At 39.3% G+C, this 21,526-nt stretch overlaps 1 protein-coding gene across 1 annotated transcript in view; it reads right to left on the bottom strand.

The window, feature by feature from the left end:
* Window positions 1–230: 230 nt before the first annotated feature.
* rnf31 (ring finger protein 31) overlaps window positions 231–21,526 on the bottom strand; it is a 36,979-nt gene continuing 15,683 nt past the window's right edge. The window contains exons 12-24 of the mRNA XM_071519183.1: window positions 19,242–19,409; window positions 17,516–17,701; window positions 13,428–13,634; window positions 13,136–13,309; window positions 11,735–11,833; window positions 10,702–10,791; window positions 10,350–10,464; window positions 9,877–9,989; window positions 7,213–7,323; window positions 4,280–4,325; window positions 3,238–3,334; window positions 2,846–3,011; window positions 231–1,644 (exon numbers count right to left, since the gene is read on the bottom strand). Coding sequence (XP_071375284.1) covers window positions 1,594–1,644; window positions 2,846–3,011; window positions 3,238–3,334; window positions 4,280–4,325; window positions 7,213–7,323; window positions 9,877–9,989; window positions 10,350–10,464; window positions 10,702–10,791; window positions 11,735–11,833; window positions 13,136–13,309; window positions 13,428–13,634; window positions 17,516–17,701; window positions 19,242–19,409 — 1,623 coding nt within the window. The 3' untranslated portion in view covers window positions 231–1,593. The remainder of the gene's footprint in view (window positions 1,645–2,845; window positions 3,012–3,237; window positions 3,335–4,279; window positions 4,326–7,212; window positions 7,324–9,876; window positions 9,990–10,349; window positions 10,465–10,701; window positions 10,792–11,734; window positions 11,834–13,135; window positions 13,310–13,427; window positions 13,635–17,515; window positions 17,702–19,241; window positions 19,410–21,526) is intronic.

Below are 21,526 nucleotides of genomic sequence, written 5' to 3'. Positions count from 1 at the left end.
TGCATTTGTCTTTAAGTGAGAGCCACCAAGAGGTTTTTTGAGTAATTGAATTGCACAGTGTCAAGTTTCTGTCAGGGAAAGTCAAATATTAAATATCAGGGTATCTTCATTGAAGGTCCAATCCATATTTGCAGTTTGGTGTGCTCTGGTGAAACATTGTCGCCCCACAACTGACTTTTTTTATTCAGTGATTTATTGGAGTGAAGACATTTTCTTTTTTTTCCTCTGAAACTCTTTGTCTAAGCTTTTGCTGTAAGGACTTATGTGACAGATAATCACAGATAGCTTTATATGTGATTTGAGGCTGTAAAAACTTTGCTTATTTTCCATCCACAAGTCAAACTATTCAACACCATATGTGAATAAATAAAAAAAATCAGATAAAATAATTCTCGATTGTCTCTTAACATTGAAAACGTCATTCCACAGTAGCTATGATTCAGCACAGTAAAACATGCACCTACAGGTTGTAAAGCTTTTGAATGTCACTAGCAATAATATCTGAAAACCGACATTTATATACAATCACATATGGCACATAAACACGCACAAATTGCATATGGCATTTTACTGAAGCCAAATAAATAAAACAATGACAGATGTACAATAAACAGGATTTTAAGGTGTGGCAATATCATTAAAAACATGATGGTGTAGAGCAGAGTTTCCCGCAGATTCTTTTTTCATAAGCAAATGTAAAGGCCTCCAAACCTCTCTGTTGAAACCAATACAAAGGAAATTCTCTGAAACAGCATTTAGACCATGAAACTAGTCCAGGTGATTGTTTTTAAGAAGGGTGGCTGGTTTTGGTGGGTTGACTCACCCATTGGGCGATTGTGTTTACACTAATTTTCACCCATTTTCACCAATGAAATCAATAAATGGCTGGCCTTATTTGGACTAACCTTGGCACATTTAAAGGTTTAAATTCCAAAATGTTAGGGGCCAAAAAAAAAAAAAAAAGTTACCAGATATTCACAGCTACAACAATAATATAATAAACAATTGTATCCTCTAAAATGTTATTGTATTGCAAGCAAAGACCTTGATACATTTAATAAATTAAACAATATTTCATTATGAGTTTGACTTCAGTGCCATTAATCATTTTGTCAGAGCAGCGGTCATGTTTTCAGTCGACGGATATCTCATTCTTCATGTCTAGTGATGCTGATCTATGTGAAATGTCCCCAGTCAAATAAACTGATGAAATTACACAAATTAAAAACCACTCAGGCAACACTTTGGAGGTTTACATCTCAATCTTCCTGTATTTACAGTGTCAATAGACAGTAACAAAATAGAACATTTTCTCTCTCACACAGTAGGGGAGAAACTGACGTAGTTACGATATGATGACTCACTGTTTATGACATATTGTACTTGTTACTGTCCAATTATGCTGATATACTGTATAGCAGATAAGAATGGCGTGACGTTTCAAATGAGCCAAGCCCACAAAGTGCGGTACCAGTGATCTGCCCCACTCTATCTCTATGGGCAAAAAAACAACAAAAAAACACTATTTTCTGTGGTTGCTTTTTCTGTGTTTTGATAATTTATGTGAAACTGAGTAACTGAGGTGTTCTCTAATCATTTCTTGCGTGGGACTTTATCGCCAAGCGGTACTTCACCCATCAGTTTCTGGAAGAAGGAGAGAGAGATGAGAGAGGGTTGTTATTACTACCATAAGACAGTGAAAGACTTTCAAATATTACATACAATTATATTTATATACTTTAATTCATTTAATTTATATACATTTACTGTATTATTATTATTTAGTTTTAACATTTTGTATATTATATATAACATTTCTTGAGACCAAAATAGGAAACATAACACATATGAACTATATAACAAAAATAGCATAGGAGCATATGGAGTTACAGTTATGCAGTTGTGCAGAGCAATTTTACTCCAACTCACAGGTGAAGTGTTAGATGAATGTTGACATACTAAATATTGACTAATGATCTATTTTTCATATACAACTTGTTCCAGGTGAGATTGAGAAGTGCAGGTGTTGCATATTTCCATTGATAAGCAGTTATTATTTGGGCAAAGATCCATAACATTTAGCTTGGTGGATCTTTAAAATGATGTTTGTAGAAGACCAATTTGTAGAATTTCAACTGGACTAATTGCTGTCACGATTTTAAAGGCAGTTAAACTTTTGATGCAAAGAAAAAAAACATTATAGGTTGATAGCTTCACCATTTTTGGACTGATCCCTTGGCTTTTCACAAACCAAGTAAAGGCTTACCCAGTTAATGTGCTTGCCAAATTTCTCAATTTCTCAGATGATTTTTAAAGGTTTTCTTTTAAAAGATCCAAAATGGCGGCCCAATATTGGTGGCGGACATTATGGGTCCAAGAGGCAAAAATGTCCAGCATGTCCAGATACATATCTGTGCCAGGTTTCACATCTCTACAACTAACGACACAGTGGGGCTGAGCCTTAGACTTTGAGGGCTTATTGTAGCGCCCCCTGTGGGCTAATCAGTACCATTCTTTGTGCGAGTCACCAAAAATAAAAATATGTTGAACAGATAAGCTCCTAACCCACACCTGGAGAGTTTGAATCAAATCTTGGACTGAAGCTGCCAATAGCTAATATTCATTATCTTTAAATTTGACTATTTTCATGCCAAAAAATTCCAAGTATTCAGAGTTTACCCAAGAATTGTATTCTTGTCAGGGTGGAAAAGCGTCTGAAACAACATTAAGACCATGGGACACCAAACTCTCCATTGAAGGCCATACTAATGAAATAGTTTAGGTGTGTTAGCAGCTCTTTAAGGCAGGGAGACGGGCTTAGACACAGCTTTCACTGCAGGTTTACCTCTAGTAGTCTGCTGTAGTAGGTGAAATCGTCCTCTCCGTCCCCCCGTGCGTCTTCCACTTGGTATCTCCTGCAGGCCAGGACCAACTCATTGGCATTGAAGAGGGGTGCTGGGTCGATGGAGTGGCCATTGATCAGGCTGACCAGGTACTCCCGATAGTGCTTCCTGGTTACCATGGTGACACAGTGGGTAAATGCAGAGTTGAAGATGTGAGGTTACTGTAAGTACTGATAATAAAAATGTACAGAAACTCTATCACTAGCACAGTGGTTCTATTTGAATGCTTTATATCCGATATTCGATATTGGAGGAAATATCGCGATATTCAATAATATCGAATATCGGCCAAATACTGACTGAAGTACTGAAATACTGAAAGAAGGCGTCATACTCGCAGAGGCCGGCATGTCCAGGTTGTGTTTGAGCTCCGCAGGCTGAATCTGACTGCTGCCCTCCCTCATCCTTCTGCTCTATCACTCCGCACAGACCTGGGAATAAGAGTTACGGAGAAAGACAGAGAAAAGAATGAGAGGGAGATGGAGAGAGAGAAAGACAGCAGGGGAAGAAAGAAGAAAGAAAAAGAGAATACCTGTTTGACTGTGTGTATGCATCTTTAGAGTTCCAAAGGGGGCAGTTTTATCTTTTTTTGACCAAATTTTTATTAATTTTCAACGAAAAACTGCAGACATACAATCAGTTAAAAAGGTAAACATAACATAGTGGAAATATGATGTGCAAAAGAGGTTGACATTTTATACTAAGAAAAAATAAATAAATAAATATAAATAAAATAAAAATAACAAATTAAAAATAGTAATAGACAGAAATTAAAATAAATATATTATACAATTCTAATAATAATAATATTGGCAAAATAAAAATGTATAAATAAAGATTTACATATGATGTGCAAAAGAGGTTGACATTTTATACTAAGAGAAAATAAATAAATAAATATAAATTAAATTAAAATAACAAATTAAAAATAGTAATATACAGAAATTAAAATAAATATATTATACAATTCTAGTAATAATAATATTGGCAAAATAAAAATGTATAAATAAAGATTTACATGTGCAAATACATACATACATAAACTACATACTGGCAGTTTTATCTTTTAAACCTCTTCTTAAAAGCACTTCTATGATCATGTAATTTTACAATTGCCTCTTTCACTTTATTGTTTTGTCTTGTATTGTTTTCATTTCTAGCACCTGTGTTTTGTATTTCTTCTATTTTACTTTTAGGTTTACGTATTTATCTACCTCGATTTTATGTATTCACTTGTACTTCCTTTTCTTATACTGTAAAGCATTTTGTAACATTTGTTTTGAAAAGTGCTATACAAAAGGTCCTCACATGTAAAGGAATAGTAATACAAGCGTGTGTGTGTGTGTGTGTGTGTGTGTGTTAGAGTCCGGCCCTACCTGTCTGTGTTCCAGGTGGAGGGTCAGTGTTGAAGGCCACTCCGTTCTGCACAAGCACAGAAAAGAGCATAACGCTGCACACTCTGTTAACCAAGAACTCAATGCACACTGCAAAACATATCCATCTTAAAAGGGGATTTCATCAGAACTGGGTCATATGTTGGTGAATAATAATTAGTATTTGCGTGGTACACCACATGGATGGAGCATCAGGAGAGTCCGACAGGTTGTCAATCAAAGAAAAGCAGAACAGAATCGACTCAACACTTGTAATTGTTCACCATTCCTCCAAATTTCCTTGCTTTTCCCCCCAAAAAAATGCTGTCTGCAGGCCAAGAGAATGAACAGTCTTATTTTACCGGAGCTCTGTTTATGGGCCTGCAGGTGGCAGTAGTGAGCACCGCAGCCCTGGAAGCGAAGGAGAAAGGTAACACAGCAGTAGCAGAGGTGGCAGAAGTACACAAATTCCTTACTCAAGTAAAAGTGCAAATACTCGTCTATGCTCGTCTATACTCTGGTAGAAGTTGATGTACCGTTTCAAATCCTTTACTCAAGTCAAAGTATAAAAGTACATGGATTTAAATTGACTTAAAGTATAAAAGTAAAAGTCATTTCAAATGTTCTAAACTGGTTCTGTGTTGAGCGTTCCTCTGAATCCCAGATGAGAAAGAGTCTGCAGCTCAATTCACTAACGTTAACTCTCTCTCTCTTGTTGCTTCTCTCTTCTTCGTGTTGCTTCTCTCTCTGTCCCTTTCCTTCCTTTTTGCTGTCGCATTGCTGAACAAGCAGCCGATCACATCTGGCTCTTGATCAGCTGCTTCCGGGATGGAAGCCGTCTGATGCGGAAGATTAAAAAAAAATGTAGAAAATCAGTTGATGATTTCCCGAGAGTAACGACGTCTGTTTTGAAAATGTATTGAGTAAAAGTGAAAGTCTTCAGTGAAAGAAAAACTTGAGTAAAGTACAGATACTTGAAAATCCTACTTAAGTACAGTAATGAAGTATTTTTACTTTGTTACATCCTACCTCTGAGCAGTAGTACATGCGCATTACAACAGATGTTTTTTTGAAAACTAGGCAAATATCATTAAGAGGAGAGTGTTGGAGTAGACTGATTTGATCATCCTGTATTCCCATTCCCTGGAACACCCTGTCCTCTGTGAGACCTCTCTAGCACAGACGGTCAAGAATCTGTGACATCAGACTGTCACGGTGGTCCAAACTGCAGCCACAACCTGATCCTGCAGGTTAACACTCAACAACATCCATCGAATTGTTCGAGCTTTCGTAATCTCCCGTCTGGACTACTTCAATCCCCTCCTAGCTGGCCTCTTGAAACAATCCAGTCCCCACAGCTCATCCAGCATACAGAACAGCCCGCCTCATCTCCAACCTCCTCCAATTCTCCCATGTCGTCTCTCTCCTAGACTCCCTCTACTGGTCCAGCTCTACACCGACATACCTCCAGGCCACGGTCCATGGACTTAGAATTAAACCAATGAAAGTGATTTGATCCTGAATGAGAAATCATCCGACTCCCCCGTGGGCATTTCATACGCCATTACTTAGTTGTTTTTTTTTACCATTTTCACTGATATTAAGAAAGGGACTAATTTGTGTAAATGGCAAATATGAAACTACAATCTGACTCAGAAATAAAGCGAGCTGAACCGAGGAACATTTCAAGTTCATTCATGCCACAGTAGAATGGGGAGAGTGAGCGCTCATGACGTGTCCCGGTTCTCACTGCACAACGCCATATGAGTCAGATGATCTTCTACAGCGTGTGTATTGATCGTCCTCACAATAAATGTCTTGATCTCTTAATTTATTCTGTAATGGGGTGAATGATCTGAAGCTATTTGCTTTGATGCGCACTTTTCCCTCTCGCGTATATTACCGCTATATTGAGTTTTCAGTGTCTCCTCGCTTTCGACGATTATTCCCCAGTAATCTATGTCTGATTTTGTCTGATTACTGTTTAGTTTCCATCTTCTCAGGCACTGTCAATCAAAATAAGGCATCAAATAAGGCATCAAAAGTTGCCAATGCTGACAAACTATTTTTTTGTTCATGGACCAATAGATCTAATGACAATTATTCTTTGAGTTGTTGGGACTATTTACTTTCATAGCCTAATCATATTGTGATGTAGGCTACAATCATGAATAGGAAATAATGTAATACTACGGAAATTGTCTAATATTACATTATATCTGTGTGTATGTGTGTGTTACCGACCTTTTGCTATCCCAACTCTAGCAGTCAGGCGATACTGTGTTACAGTTTATTTGTCGAGCTGAACTAAATCATTGGCCCAGTTCCTGTGCTTGCTAAAGGATTACAAGGTCTTTTCTTCTTTTGAGAAGCTGGTAATTGCTGTAGAAACATGTATGCTGCGCATGACTTTTTTATTAGTTATTGTGCAGTTGTCTGTAAACAGTGTATTCATGTAATTAATACCTCTCCAGATTGTAACATTCCATCTATTCTATGAATTTGACATTTCTATAAACCTTTCTAACATTGACTTTAATAAGGAATATATTACATTTAGGGGTGGTTTTCAATGTATAATCAATTTAACTCACAAAATTATGCACACTGCAGTGTTTCACTTTTCACTTTAAATTTATTTTGATCAGATAAGCTATTTTACTAAGCTGCTTGCTACCACTGTATTTATATTATGACTAGTTGCTGTCACAACCTAATAATTATGGATCATACAATAACCACTCTCTAGTGGCAATTTTATATAATGCATTACGCAATGATGATTCTAAAGAGAAAGCTAACAAAGTGGTGATATCCTCTATAGCATGTAAAAGAATGAATGTACACTATGTGTAGCACAGATGCTTCCAGGCAGGCGTTGTCTGTAGGATGATGGTGGTAACTCAACACGTGTGTGTATATGTGTGTCTGTTTACCTGCAGTAAAGCCTGCAGTCTGCCAGGCTCCCAGTCTCTCAGATAGAAGAGGCAGTCTCTGGGATGATGGGCATGTAATCCCGATACACTGCACTGGTCCACTGCACAGGTCTGGAAGGGAGGAGAGGAGAAGAGGATGCACTTTTCAGTATTTTTTTTCTGTCCAACATCTTCATTGACATCAAAAGAAAACTTAGGATGCATTCACAGCAAGCATGTTTGGAGTGGTTATTTGAACTCTGGAGTGTTTACTCCTTTAGTTCAGCCACGGGAACTTGAGTAGCACCAAATAACACCTGAGAGTGCGGGACTCGGTCCTCTTACAACTTAACTGGTGCGAAAGCCAGAGAAGGTCAATCACAGCAAAGAGCACAGACAAGTCCCTCATGCTTAGCTAAGGCATCAGATTTGTGTTTTCTAGCTGTAAACCAAAGATGTAAAAGTAAAAAAATACAGTTAATTTCTATACATAGATACTAGTCAAGCTGCAGCCATCGATTGTTCCAGTGGTAGCGAGTTGTAACAAACTGCCAATCCATTCTAAAACACCATCAGCTATAAGCCTATCCCTTATGGGAAAAAATGTTACCTGATGTTCGCTCTGTATTTAAAATTATAACTGATTATACCATCAAATATGTTACTTTTTGTATACATTTATTTTTTTTATTTATTTATTTTTGCAAGATAAAACAGCAGCAAAAACACGACAACAAAAGAGAAGAAGCAAATTGTGCAGGTGAGATTTAGAAAACCCCTAGAGGCTTATAGAAGGAATCTCACTTCAATACGCATTACAAGCAAATACAAAAGTCATGTAATCCAAAAAAGAATATGCAAACAAGCAACCATAAAATAAAAAAGCAAACATAAAGTAGGCAATAAATAATAAAACAATAAAAATAATGTAATGAGGGTGTGGGTGCTTTGGCGTATGTGTGAGTGTGTGTGTATATATGAGTGTGTGCGCGTGCGTACTGAAGCACACTTGTGTTCGGACAACTCCTTACAAAAGAGAGAGAGAGCGAAAGATAGTCAAAGATAGATACAAATATCTCAAATGAGCTTGTCGTGGTTTCCCCAGGTGACAAAAGAATCTTTTCTCGAGGCAGAAGAATGGTCTAATATGAAGATCTTTATTGGCAACAAAGACCTGAGTTTTTCTGCAGAAGAACTGGCCTCATGCCAGACCACAATAGCTTTTATACACATTTTTCAGCATGACACCCCTTTAAGTTAACCACTCCTTCCCATGGGGTTTTTCCATAAGATCTCTCTGTTCAGTGTCACTTCTGGGTGGGGGCTGAGCATCATGTGAGGATCGTACCATATTGATGGACAGTCTCCTGACGTTTCTATCAAGGTCTCCTCGTGCATTCCTAGACGTCTGATATCCCTCAATGCGGCAGGCTAGTGGCCTTGTGGGTTATTTTGGGCCTACTTGGAGCTGTTCATTCTGCTAGTATATGGCTTTTGAGATCTTCTGTTTTACAGGCCTTTGACTTGATCTTATGCGTATTAGGATATATGTTTACTATATGTATATATAAGCTATAAGCATGATTTTCTACTACAAGCTAATTTCAATACCGATCCATAGTAAATTATACATTGATGCCAGCAATCATATTGTAAGAGTGAGTCACATTTTCAACATAGTGGCTATCTCAGTTACTGTACTGACTGTACAACCACAAAGAACTACACGTGTATAAACCAAATTGTGATTGTCATTATTTTTCTACTGTAGGTAGATGACCATGGCCCTCATGTTCAAAGTTTAACAAGTGGTGAATGGATGGATTGTTGGATCCCAGGACAGTTGTTTTGATGTATGTTCATTTTGTATGGGTCAAGGTATGACCTATGTTTGTTAACATTTGAATTTGGTGGGCTGACTTTGTTGTGATTTTGGAGATGTGGGTTGATGGGTCCTGTGGGGAGGGGGGAGTGGGGACTTGAGTGTATGTTTATGAGTATGTAGGTGTATGTGGCTTTTGTGTTTTTGTTTTCTTGTGTTTATGTGTGTAAAAAAAAAGAAGCAAAATGGCTAATAAAAATTGGATCACAAAAAAAAAAGTGGTGAATGGATGGCGCCATTAATATTTTTGACCAAGATAAATATACCACAAAAATGTGATACAGTCCAATTAGGGCTGGGCGATATGTATTTTTAGGCTGAATGACAATACACGATATATATCTCGGTATTTTCTACGAAGTGGGCTAAATGTTCAGTTGTAAGTCGGGCTGGGCGATATGGACAAAATCAGATATCACAATATTTTTGACCAAATACCTCGATATCAATAATGTGACAATATTGTAGGGATGACTATTGGTGCTTTCACAAAATATTTACACAATGAGATTTTTGATAAATAATCATCAGTAATGTGGATATAATGACTAAGTGGGTAAAGGCAAATAATAGAACAGCTAGAACAGTCTGGTAAGTTCAGAAAATGACATCACTTTACTGTAATGCAGCCTTTAAAACCAGGAAAAGACACTTATGCCATATCACCATATTACGATATCCAAAATCTAAGACGATATCTAGTCTCATATCACGATATCGATATAATATTGATATATTGCCCAGCCCTAAGTCCAATGCTTACGTGCGAGTTCCAGCACACCAAAAGGATGCGGCAGACTTACGGTGTGGAAAGGGTTGTTGCAGCCGCTGCAGAACTGGTAGCGACACTGAGAGCAGCAGAAATGCATGCAGCCTCCTTTAGACAGCGCATACTGAAAACGACAGTTAGGACAAGCTGGAGGGGAGGGAGGGAGGGAGGGAGGGAGGGAGGGAGGGATGGATGAATGAAAGAGTCGTCACGAGAAGGCGAGACGGGCAGAGATGAGGAAAGAACAGTAAGAACAGTGAGGGTGAGGGAGGAGGGGGGGGGATAAGAGAGGAAAAGAAGAAAAAAGAAAGAGAGAGGGGTCAGTACATTACTGAAAAATGATTTCAATCTAAGGTGGAAAGAAGCAGAAAATCCCCCCCCCCTCCCCCCCTCGAAGTTGAACCATAAAGAAAATGACCTGAAACAGTTGCTGCTACAAAAAATGACAGTGGAAATGCTGTGTGTGTGTGTGTGTGTGTGTGTGTGTGTGTGTATGTGTGTACTCACTGATGCCATTGTCTCTGAGGTATCCAGCCAGGCCCTGCCTCTGGTACTCTGGATCATTCTCCCTCTTCCATGACTGGTACTGTTCACATGACAGACCTGCATGCTGAGACTCCCACTGCAGAGAGACAGCAGAATTAAATAGATATACGCCCATGTATCTATCTATATCCATATTCATAACACTTAGCGTTAACGCCATTGCGCAGGTGAGGTGATTCGTGGCGTTATTGTCTGCGGTGAAAGCTAATGAAAATCAACATGTAAATGAAGTGCTGCCTATTTAAACACCCCCATATCATCTGTGCCCATGTGAAAACACACACACACACACACACGCATACCTAGTACTTACAGGTTTTTTGCACTGAGCGCAGAAACTGTTGTGACACTGAAAGCAAGTGACCTTGAGCTGGTCTCCATCATAGATGAATCCATATGAACACTGAGGAGGAGAGGAGAGGAGAGGAGAGGAGAGGAGAGGAGAGGAAGTTGTAATTGTGATTTTAACTGACATACATACATTGTTGTTTGGCCATCAGAACATCTTGTTGTCAGTGTTGGCTAGTTGTCAAATGTCCACCTTTTATTGTTTTTTGCACAGTAAAATAAAAAAATAAAAAAATAACAGTCTGTGATAATGGCCAATATGCTTTCTGACCAGGTAAGCTGATTGGAAGTTGAATCTAGTTAGGAGTTAGAATAGTTAGAATAGTGGAACTGGAATAAAGTTGTGTACTACTGGAAAAGTACAAACTCTTCCCGTTTTGTGCTGTAAAGCATCTGTTGTGCCGTAAAGCAATTCAGCAAATTTCCCACCAAATCCCACCTAGTGGCACACAATGTAAAATGCAGTGTAGAGGCTACCAATCTTCTCTGCGATGGTCTTGTTTGTTAACGGTATTATATCATAGTAAATCATAGTAAAACAATATCATAGTAAAACATTAAAATGGATCAATAAAACAACAATCATGCAATTATAAGCTTATGCTAAGTCACAGTTGAGTAATCCACCTGATTTTAAATGGGGAAATCTCAGACATAATTAACAGGTTAATTATTCTTATATTGATTCAGATTTTTTCCTTATTTCTTTCTTGGATCATCTCTACAGGCTGCAGGATGTCAGAACTTGGTTAAATACTTACTTACTTTAAATATAAAGTAATATAAAACACCAGCTCCATCAAATTGATTGTCTATTAGTGACATAATCTATTTTGTTTGACAAACATGCAAAATCATGTTGATCTAGTCATTGTTATTTGAAGCTTCTGCAGTCTAGTTTATTCTCAAGGCGTAGTTATGTAAAATATCATAGTTGATTAATGTTTTTTGCCATAGTTTTTGTTGACAAAACCAACAGTGACTGCTCGTCTACTCACATGACTGCACCAGAGGAATTTGGGGTCCTTGATGAGAGCTTGTTCTGTCAGCTTCTTATGGAAGAGCTCATAGACCTCCGGCTCCAGGCACTCTCGCAGCTGAAACACAAATATGATATATTGAATATTTATGCGGCAAGACCGCTTTTCACCACTGATACTAAACCAGAAAACGACATTTTAAAGCTGCACTATGAAATTTCCGTATACTGGGGACCACAAAAAAGCAGCGAGATGGAAATGTTTGAATTTTGAGGACTTCAATACCCAGAAATCCAACTTGTACTTTTGTTTTCCTTTCAAATATGCTTATAAATTGTGCATTTTCCTTTCCTCACGCCCTATGTGTGAAGAAGATTTCTTGCCATTGACACCAGACACCAGAATTTAATTTGGGCAACTAGGGTGAATCTATGGCATCTCAATTAGTGGGGATGGGACACCCTTCTTTATTGCAGCTCTACTTCATGATTTAGGCTGATAGTAGGGCTGAACAATTAATCAAAATTTTATCGACATCGCAATATGGCCTACTGCAATTTTCAAATCGCAGGAGGCGAAGGTGAAATGTGTGTCAAAATAGCATTTTAAATGAAATATTGTGGTGCTGCAGAGATGTCCTGGCCTACACATCATATTCTACAGACTTAAGAAAACATCTTTGTTTGGTACAGATCCCCGCAAAAAACACACCATAATCATGTTTTTCAATGAAAATGAGAATAAGGATTTAAAAATTATCATTCCCTCTAATATTGCAAATCATATCGCAATTGCAATATCAGTCAAAATAATTGCAATTAGACATTTTTTCAAAATAGTTCAGCCCGAGCTGATAGGAAGGCTGTATTTCTATATAAAAAGTGTAGATAGGAAAAAAAAAAAATAGGGTTTAAAAGATACATTTTTAAATTAGAATATATCAAAAACTAACTCTAGGTCAAGCTAATGTCACTACATAATCATTCTAAGGGTAACCTTGGATCATGAGACAAACAGAATGAGCACCGGAGGGAAAAAATTATGTATTAAATGCATTTTCACATATAAAATGTACTTGCATACAGTACAATAGTCACAATTTCTAAATTCAAAATTCTTTTCATCTCCTACAAGGCTTTACATGTTTTTACTGATAAATGTTTAAATTGCTAACATTTTTAAATTGATAAATCCCAAATGAATGTGGATAAATTTTTTTTTTGAGATATTGAATATCTGCACAAAATATCACCTATTGGCAGGTTCAATCCAAAAACATTGGATTCCTTCAAAACCCATTTCAGTCAAACATTAGTCTATATGTAATCCCTATGAATACAGTGGGACTGTACAGAGTCTGGACTTGTTATAGTAGCTCTCTCCTTTATCCCTTCCTCCTCTCCTCCTCCACCTCCGTACCTGAATGTCCAGGGTGGAGAAGTAGCTGTTGAGGTGTTCGGGGTCGTTGATGTCGGGCTCCCAGCAGACTGGACACACCATGTCTCGGATGTGTTTGTCCCTCACAGCGATGGTGAAGTGCTGCTGGAAACAACCGCAGCATACCGAACACTGGCAAGACGTCAGAGACTGCATCTGAGAGAAGAGGGAGTAAGAGAAAGTGGTTAGGGAAGAAAGGAATGGAGGCAAAATGGTTAAAAAAAGTGCTTCAAAGGCAAAAAGTTACATGTAGACAGATATAAACAGACGGTACCTTATTATGAGGGAAGACAGAGAGGCAAATGGGACATTCTTTGGCCAGGACTCTCTTGATAAACTCCCTGTCGTGGGACTCGCGCACGGCCTGCACTACGTCCTCCAGGGAGTAGGGGGCGCTACGCTCCAGCAGCAGGGACAGCGCCAGCTCACAGCGACCCCAGCTAGGAAGGTCATACACCGCCAGCAACCTCCGACATATACGCTGGAATGAAAGATTGCATTACAAAGATGTAACACGTTGCTGTTGTTTGCATGGATGGCTGATACAGGGTACCCATGGGTCCTTAAAATGTATGAAAAAGTCTTCAAAGAAATGATTGAAATTTAAGGTCATGAAGAGTATTAAAATGTATTAAATCCCTTTATTAGTGGTCTTATTTTTTCACCCTGTAATGTCAGTGTTTCCCCTATACTATATACAGTATCTCTAAGTAGGCTAGGCTATAGAGAGCCTAAGTCCCTCCCCTTCCACTTTCCACCATGGGACCTTATTTCGAAAAAAATATGCGAGAGACAAATAATTGTTTGATCCCGTTTGAATTGTGCCATGAATTACACATATGATGTTTTGTCAATTTAAGAAAGTGGCAGTTTGTGGTAAAACAGTAAAGTAATGTTTAGTTGTGTGTGAAAGCGCTCAGTGAACTACATCTCTCGTCTCGCACAATATACATCACCGACACCGACATGGAAGGAAACACAGGAAACACACAGGCATGGCGTTAACGTTAGCCCCCACTGTACTAAAACTATCCTAAACCAGTTTGAATCCGTTCTTACTGTCTACCTTCCAGGTTGTGTATAATACTACTGCTATCTGAGAGGGACTGAGCTTCAGCGGCTCTGGGTAGCTTGTGGAGAGAGAAAGTTATGATGTCACTTACGCCACTTTTGGGTGTGTAGTCTTTCTAATTACGTATATTCAGTCTTATACTTCAACAGTTTTACGACAAACTGCCACTTTCTTGACTTGCAAAATTATATTTTAAATTGACAAAACATCATATGTGTAATTCATGGCACAATTCAAACGGGATCAAACAATTATTTGTCTCTCTCCGTTGACTACCGTACATATTTTTTCTGAAATAAGGTCCCATGGTGGTCCACCAGAAGGGGAGGGACTTAGGCTCTCTATCTCCTCAGTCAGTAACGTTATAGTTAAATCTCCCTTTGTGATTGACAAAGAGATCCATGGCGGTTGATGGCAATACATACAGAATAAGGAAACAGACTTAAATTGCCAGTTAGAAGAAATTATTAGCTCTCTGCTCCCACAAATCTAGCGTCACGTTACTTCAAGTCTTCAGTTGCTTTTGTTAGCTTCATTACAGTCAAGAACTAGCTATGGCTAAGAAACGTGATTAGCTAATGTGATGGAAATTCTGGTAATAAAGGCAAATTTGAACAACTCTCTTGGTTATTCTTTATTAAGCTTTCTGCGCAGAAAGGACCAGTTACAGAGCACACAAGAACTCTTGTAGACTGATACAGACAAAGGATGAAGTTCCCTTTAAATAGCATCTTCTGTTGTCTGTTCTGTCTGAACAATAGCAGAAGTCTGAGTATGATAGCAGATGTCTTGAATATGATAACAGAAGTCTGAGTATGATAGCAGAAGTTTCCCTTTTGGCTAGGGTCATGTCCCGGTCACAGAGATAGGTTTGATAAGCTAAAATCAACTTAGGAAAGTACCTATCAAAATTATAAGCACATGATATAATTTTCCATTACACTAACGGTTAGCAAGTTCTGTGACAGCCAGCAAAACTTAACATTTGGTAAATGGAAGACTCTACTAGGTCAAGTTTCGTCACATTAGACCTTCTTGGCTAAGTCAGATAAAACAGGACATTTCCCCACTTCTTTCAGGTGAGTTTATTGAGGTAAGGAAGAGAAAGGTGGGAGATGAGGAGGAGGAGAGGTAAAGTTGGACTTAGAATTATTTGGCTCGGGTCAAGTAAAGTTAGATCTACCTGCTAAAGGCAATTTATTTTATGCTTCCTCAGTCTGGGGAGCTATGTCAGAGGAGAGTAGTTAAAAATAAATAGTGAAAGTGGTCAGGTCATGGATAGACAGAAAACTAAATATACTGTATACGTCTCATTGCAGAGTGAGCATCAATATGGTGAAAAAGACATGCCCTATAGGAGTGTATTGGAGAGCTGCACCTATATAGCTCAGAACCGATCGATGATGAGAAAATAGGGTCAAGGTCAAAAATGGCTATGCTTTAAAATCAATAGGTGCATTTGCAGAGCTAGCAAAGAATGACTAGGACCAGAGTAAAAGTGAACATTTTCTAGTTTGCATAAAGTTTGTGGGCTGCTAAGTGTTGAATAAGTTGGCTAAGTGTGGAGATGTGGCAGCCAGAAAGTACCGCACTTCAGTAATCAATTTTGAAGGAGACAAGTGCATGCATCTGTTTTTCTAATCTCTTGGTAAAGAACAGGAAATGCCTAATCCTGGAGGTAACACAGAGCCCTCATCCACAGCAAGTAGCAGGTTGTTTGATTAAATTCCCAGTGCTGTGCTAACGTCGGATTGGTGGTCGTAGATTTTACACTAAGTGAGTGGGTTGCTGGGTGACAACTTTTTAGAATCGGAATCAGAATCCTTATATTTTCCAAGTATATTTGCACATACAAGGAATTTAGCTTGGTGGTTGCTTGTGTACTTTGTTAAAAGACCATTTAGGAGCTTTATTGCATGTGGGAAGTAGCTGTTCTTGTGGTGTTCTTTATAAGGAATGGAAGATTGGAAATTGGCTTGTAAATTTTCCAGATCTTCAGGATTGAGGCTGGAATTCTTTAATAGTGGCTTGATAACCGAGACTTTGAATGAATCAGGAGAAATACCAGAGGAGAGAAACTATTTTTACAGCATTGAGTAGTGGGGCAGACTGGGATAAAATATAGCCCTGGACGTCTGACACAGTCTGGTTCACCAAAACCAACCTACAGTTAAGGGTCATTTATGCTTCTGTGTTGAACCTACGGTGAATGTAAACACTACTACTTCTTCTGTTATACTTCCATGTTAACAAAGCACACCACTGCCATCTAGTGTTTCCGTGGTCTACGCGCAATTAGGCCTTTACCTTGTGCCTCGCCCTTCACAATACGGACACATGTACAACAAAGTATTACTAGAGCTTTGGCCTACTTTTTTAGTATCTTTCAAATTAATTTGGCATTTTGCATCTGGGATGATAATTTTTTCTTTCAAATTCAACATTTGTCTGAATTATTCTGTTTCCCATCATCAAAAGAGCCTGGGGTAAACCAGAGCTGGTATAATGCCTTGAAGCGCTTTCCATAAGCTGCTACTTCTCAATTCGGAAGTCATAAATATGACTTGCTGGGCATTCAGGTCATTTTGGTCGGAAATAGTGATAAAAATGTACCTTGTAACAAAAGGAGTCATTAGGTAACTAAAAAGTGAAGTTACTTTCTAACACACTATCTCACATGAATCACAGAAAACTGCTTCTGACAGCACTTTATGGCAACATGATGCTTCTGCACACTGATTTTAGCAGAACTGACACTTGTTCTCGTGCTACTAAATAAATTAATCAAGTTGTGGCATTTGGTGGCATCTTCTTCAAAGAACTTTATTTTTTCTCTTAATTCTTTAGCTCCACCTTTGCGTTTTTGGTCCACTGTTTCTCCATGTTCATTTGCGAGGTAGACTCTGTTGATTAATATACAGGTATAAGGTATAAATTTCACCACCAGTAATATGAAAGGCAGCAAATTTATGTCTGTAAATTCATGGTCATAGTTAGAGTTCTGGTCAGCCAGCCAACGATTTAAAGAAAAGAGTCTGCTGAAGATTTCGTGGCTTCCTCTGACTGGGAGAAGCCCTGAGAGGATGATTCTGCTGGAGGTTGCACGCCATAACCACGCTATTATTGCTGATCTCAGAACATCATTAGTTCCAATATGAGTAACCACGTCTTGGACCCGAGAGATAAACGCTCTTCATAAGTTCCTACTTCTCAATTCATAAGTCATTAATACGACTTGCTGGGTATTCAGAGAGATCGGACGCAAGACTACTTTTCATTTCTGGTCTCACCTGTTTGTCAGGGTGATGGATGTCTATGGGAGGCTCGGGCTTGTCACTCCACATGCGCTGGTGGAAGGGCTCCAGGAGGGGGCGCTGCAGCAAGGCCAGGGCCCCCCTCACCTCGCCCCCGCTCTGCCTCAAAACCTCATGACACCGAGGCTCATCGCCGAACCCCAGCGAACACAGCTCCTTTACCTGAGAGGGTAGGAGGCAGAAATGAAAGCTGTTAGCTATGTAATGCTGCCAAAAGACTTAGGGGTGAATTCACAAAGAATGAATCGCAACCGCTGATAAGCTTGAATTTTTTGCACTTCAGTTGCCTTCAATACAATTGTCTTAACGTCTGATTCACAAAATAAATTGCGAAAATCAAGTTATCACGCAGACACGCCCATACATTTTGATCGCAATTAGTCTTGAGACAAACATAAATAATGTCTTTGGACCAAGCCACAAAAAAAAACAAAAACAACAACAATAATTTTGGTCTCGGTTAACTGAAACAATGATATTCTCGTTTGAAATATCCTCTCTCTAGCATGCCTGGGATGTTGGCGATGCCTTCGCCTGGCTACGATCCCAGTTGCCATAGTGATTCAGTCTCGTCTCGGAATCGACTGCATTTTTACTCGGTCTCGGACAAAGAGGACTCGGAATTTTATTTCAAGACCAGTCGAGACCACAATTGCAGTAACATCATACCTGCCGGTGCATTGTCTGATTTATTTATTTTTACTGTGATTGGATGTAAAAGCTAGGTGCTCAGGCTGTTTTAACACTTCTGCCCACTGTCTTGAGCCTTTCCAAAGGTCAGTGAAATTGAATTGCAATGTTTCAGAACAAAGGATTGCCTTCTCACTGAGTACATACTGTACATCCATTTGTATTTTACTTAAATTTCTAAATAATGCTTTCTCTCTTTTTGAATTTTAGCAGAGAAATGGTGTAAATGTTGAGCCATCACTCTGATTACATGGTCTTGAAAATGGACTCGCATTGGTCTGATCTCGGTCTTGACTCGGTCTTGCCACCCTTTGATCTGACTTAATATGCTCTGGTCTTGGTCTTGACTCGGTCTCGGTTTAGGTGGTCTTGACTACAACACTAGTGTGCACATCAGATCTCTCCGCCAGCTTTCAGAAGATCTCATTTGTACAGAAAAGGGTAGTTTTTACACTGAAATGCATATGGATAACTTAGTTTAAATATGCGTGAACAGAAATTATAACATTTTTTTCAGTTTTTTTTGCGATGGTTGCAAAAACGTCGCAGTCCTTTTGTGAATTCATCCCTGAGTTTCTGTTACATAAGGTAAGCTGGATAAAACAATGAGGACTGGTAGGCTACAAGTCTTAAAAAAAACCCCCAAAAAAACAAAAACAAAGGTAAACTAGCAAGATTTATAAAATTTTTAAAAAGTCCATCAATGGACAAAGGTGCAATGATTTAGTTGTTGACAAGTGCTTAGATTAAACTATGTACTGCAATACGTTTATGATTTATGAAAAGTGTCATGCATTTATTTCCAAAGATGTGAGGGGTTATCTGTGAGGATTAGCCACAACAAATGCACTGGAAATGGTCAATATTGGAAAGCCTTGCAATTTTAGGCAAAAATGACACATGCACACCCCAAATAAACTGGCCAGTGACTGGAATATCTCACCCCACAGCTTGCATAGTGGGGTGAGATATATATGAATATAACATTTGTCTATAAATTCATGTATCATACCTTGGTGTGTCTGTCTCGGAGAGCTTGTCTTGCAGCTCTCTCAGTGTCGCCCCCTGCTGTCAGCCAGGCCTGCTTGGCCTCAGCTCTGGAGAGTTGTACCATGCCGCCTTTTTCTCTGGCGTCGACCTCTTTCCTAGCATCCTCAGCGGGACACTCACATAGCCCGTTCTGCGACAGAGGTCACTGAGTCACTAAGAGGAGTGAGTCACTAAGAGGACCAACATTATTGACAGTTAAAGAGACACCAAGGGCTCTATTTATTGTGAGTCAATGGAGCAAAGTGTACTCAAAGACACATGGTGTGAGCTCATTGGGCCTGGACTGTTGGTAAATTTGTGGTCAGAGGCGTGCGGTGTACCATCAGTGCAGTTGGAAACAGGGGGTGGATTAGGAGGAATACATTACATACATAACAGTTGGTGTGGTCCGGGGTGTCGTCAATCATGACCAATCAAATCACCTCTTTTCCTTCCCTTTAAAACCTGTGTGCTCTGCGCAAGGACACAAATTCATGATGGAGAGAGCAGTCGGGAGCGGCTCTGCCACAAAAGCTTCTCCCAAGAGGAAACTGATGTTCTTGTGTGTAAGCTGCAGAATGCTCAAGTGAATATACGGCACTTTGAACAAGCTGCTGAGGGCAGATGATGTTAAATTAGCTTGGGAGGAGATAACACATTTGGTTAACGTGTTGCTCTGGTCCAAGGAGGACTGTTGACAAATGTCAGAAACAGCTCAGTGAAATGGACAAAGAGCCAAACAGAAGTTGGCGGTGAACCACAGACACAGTTTGGCTACAGGAGGGGGCCCAGGCCCATCCACCAGCCAGTTCCTGACATCTACAGAGGATGCAGCTGCCTCCACAGTTCTCACTCCGTGCATCATGGCACACACTGACAGTTCTATGTTGGCTAACAGTCATTCACACCACAGTCATATGTGTATGTGGTTAGACTGAAATATGTTGTATCTTATTTTTTCCTGTTTGAGGGAACTGTATCGATATATCACAAGTCAACATAACATCCACAAAAAGGGTTGGTCAGCTTTTGAATAGGATCTGTTCACGAATGGCATCCAGTGTAAAGATACATGTTCAGTTCTGGTATTGCAAAGTTTGATTTGTAGATCAAAAACTGGATATTTTAGCCTACCACAACTCAAAATGTAGGTCTGCATTACAAAAATTACAAATGTAAATGTACATTTTCCAGCCTCAACATACATATTTAGACTCAGATTAAAGGGGCAACAAAAGCGATAGCGCTTTCTAGGCGCTCGAGTGGAGGAGTGGGGTGGTGGTTAAACTGGGCCGGAACAATCCGGAACGGCTCGTGATTCCGGCACCCTCAGTCGCAAAAAAATAAAAAATAAATCAATCCGGAACGGCTCGTGATTCCGGCACCCTCAGTCGCAAAAAAATAAAAAATAAATCATATACCCATATACAGCGATGTAATGTGATTTGACCATCCATCTTCCTCTATGGTCTCTCTGTCGTCTATATCTATATTCTACCATGGTGGTCCGTCAAAAACATTTTCAACATAATTGTACTCTCCTCCCTCTTTCCTCCCTCTTTCCTCCCTCTTTCCTCCCCTCCGCATCACCTCACGTCTCTGCAGCACCGTCGCCAGTGTGGTGAAAGGTGGGTGACGCTTCTAGGGGCCCACAGCCGGCGAGGGCCCACAAAAATTCCAGTGTATGAATTAATTCAGCTCTGTGGACGACCCCTTGGCTTCGCTCTGGCTGCTCTGGCTTCAACAAAATGTCAACATGGCGGCGATCATAAACCCAATCTCCATGCTTCAAAACTTCAGAAACCTATGGGTGACGTCACACTCACTACATCCATCTTTTTTTTACAGTCTATGGTTTGGACCAAAGAAAACCAACTGTAGGTCTGATTGCACCCTTAGTCAACATGCTATGGTGACGTAGGGTCAGTACAACAGTTGAACAGAGGAGGCGAAGTCAAAGGGAAGACATCAGTTCAGGTAATGCTTAAAGGGATACGGTAACATTTTGAATTTTATGGGCAAGGGGCTAAAGGACAAATGAAGGAAAGATTTCCCCAAATGTGACAAGTGGTGAAGCAAAAACAGCTAAAATTGAAAATCTGTAGGAATGCCTTTTTTTTTTAAATTATACTTTGTATGACCTGCAGAGGGCAGCAGTGAAGTACCATGCACAATATCAGAATGGAATGGTTGGTAGGTGGTTACAAAAAGAAAATACTGATTCAATAAATAGAACTGATTGATGAAAAACACTGTGAGGAGTACTGA

The sequence above is a fragment of the Centroberyx affinis genome, unplaced genomic scaffold (assembly GCF_046629955.1).
Source record: "Centroberyx affinis isolate AG114_WGS23_722 - 3 ecotype Tasmania unplaced genomic scaffold, CSIRO-AGI_Caff_v1 ptg000670l_1, whole genome shotgun sequence".
NCBI lineage: Eukaryota > Metazoa > Chordata > Actinopteri > Beryciformes > Berycidae > Centroberyx > Centroberyx affinis.
Note: the sequence above shows the minus strand (reverse complement) of the source record. Positions and strands in the feature narration are given on the sequence as shown.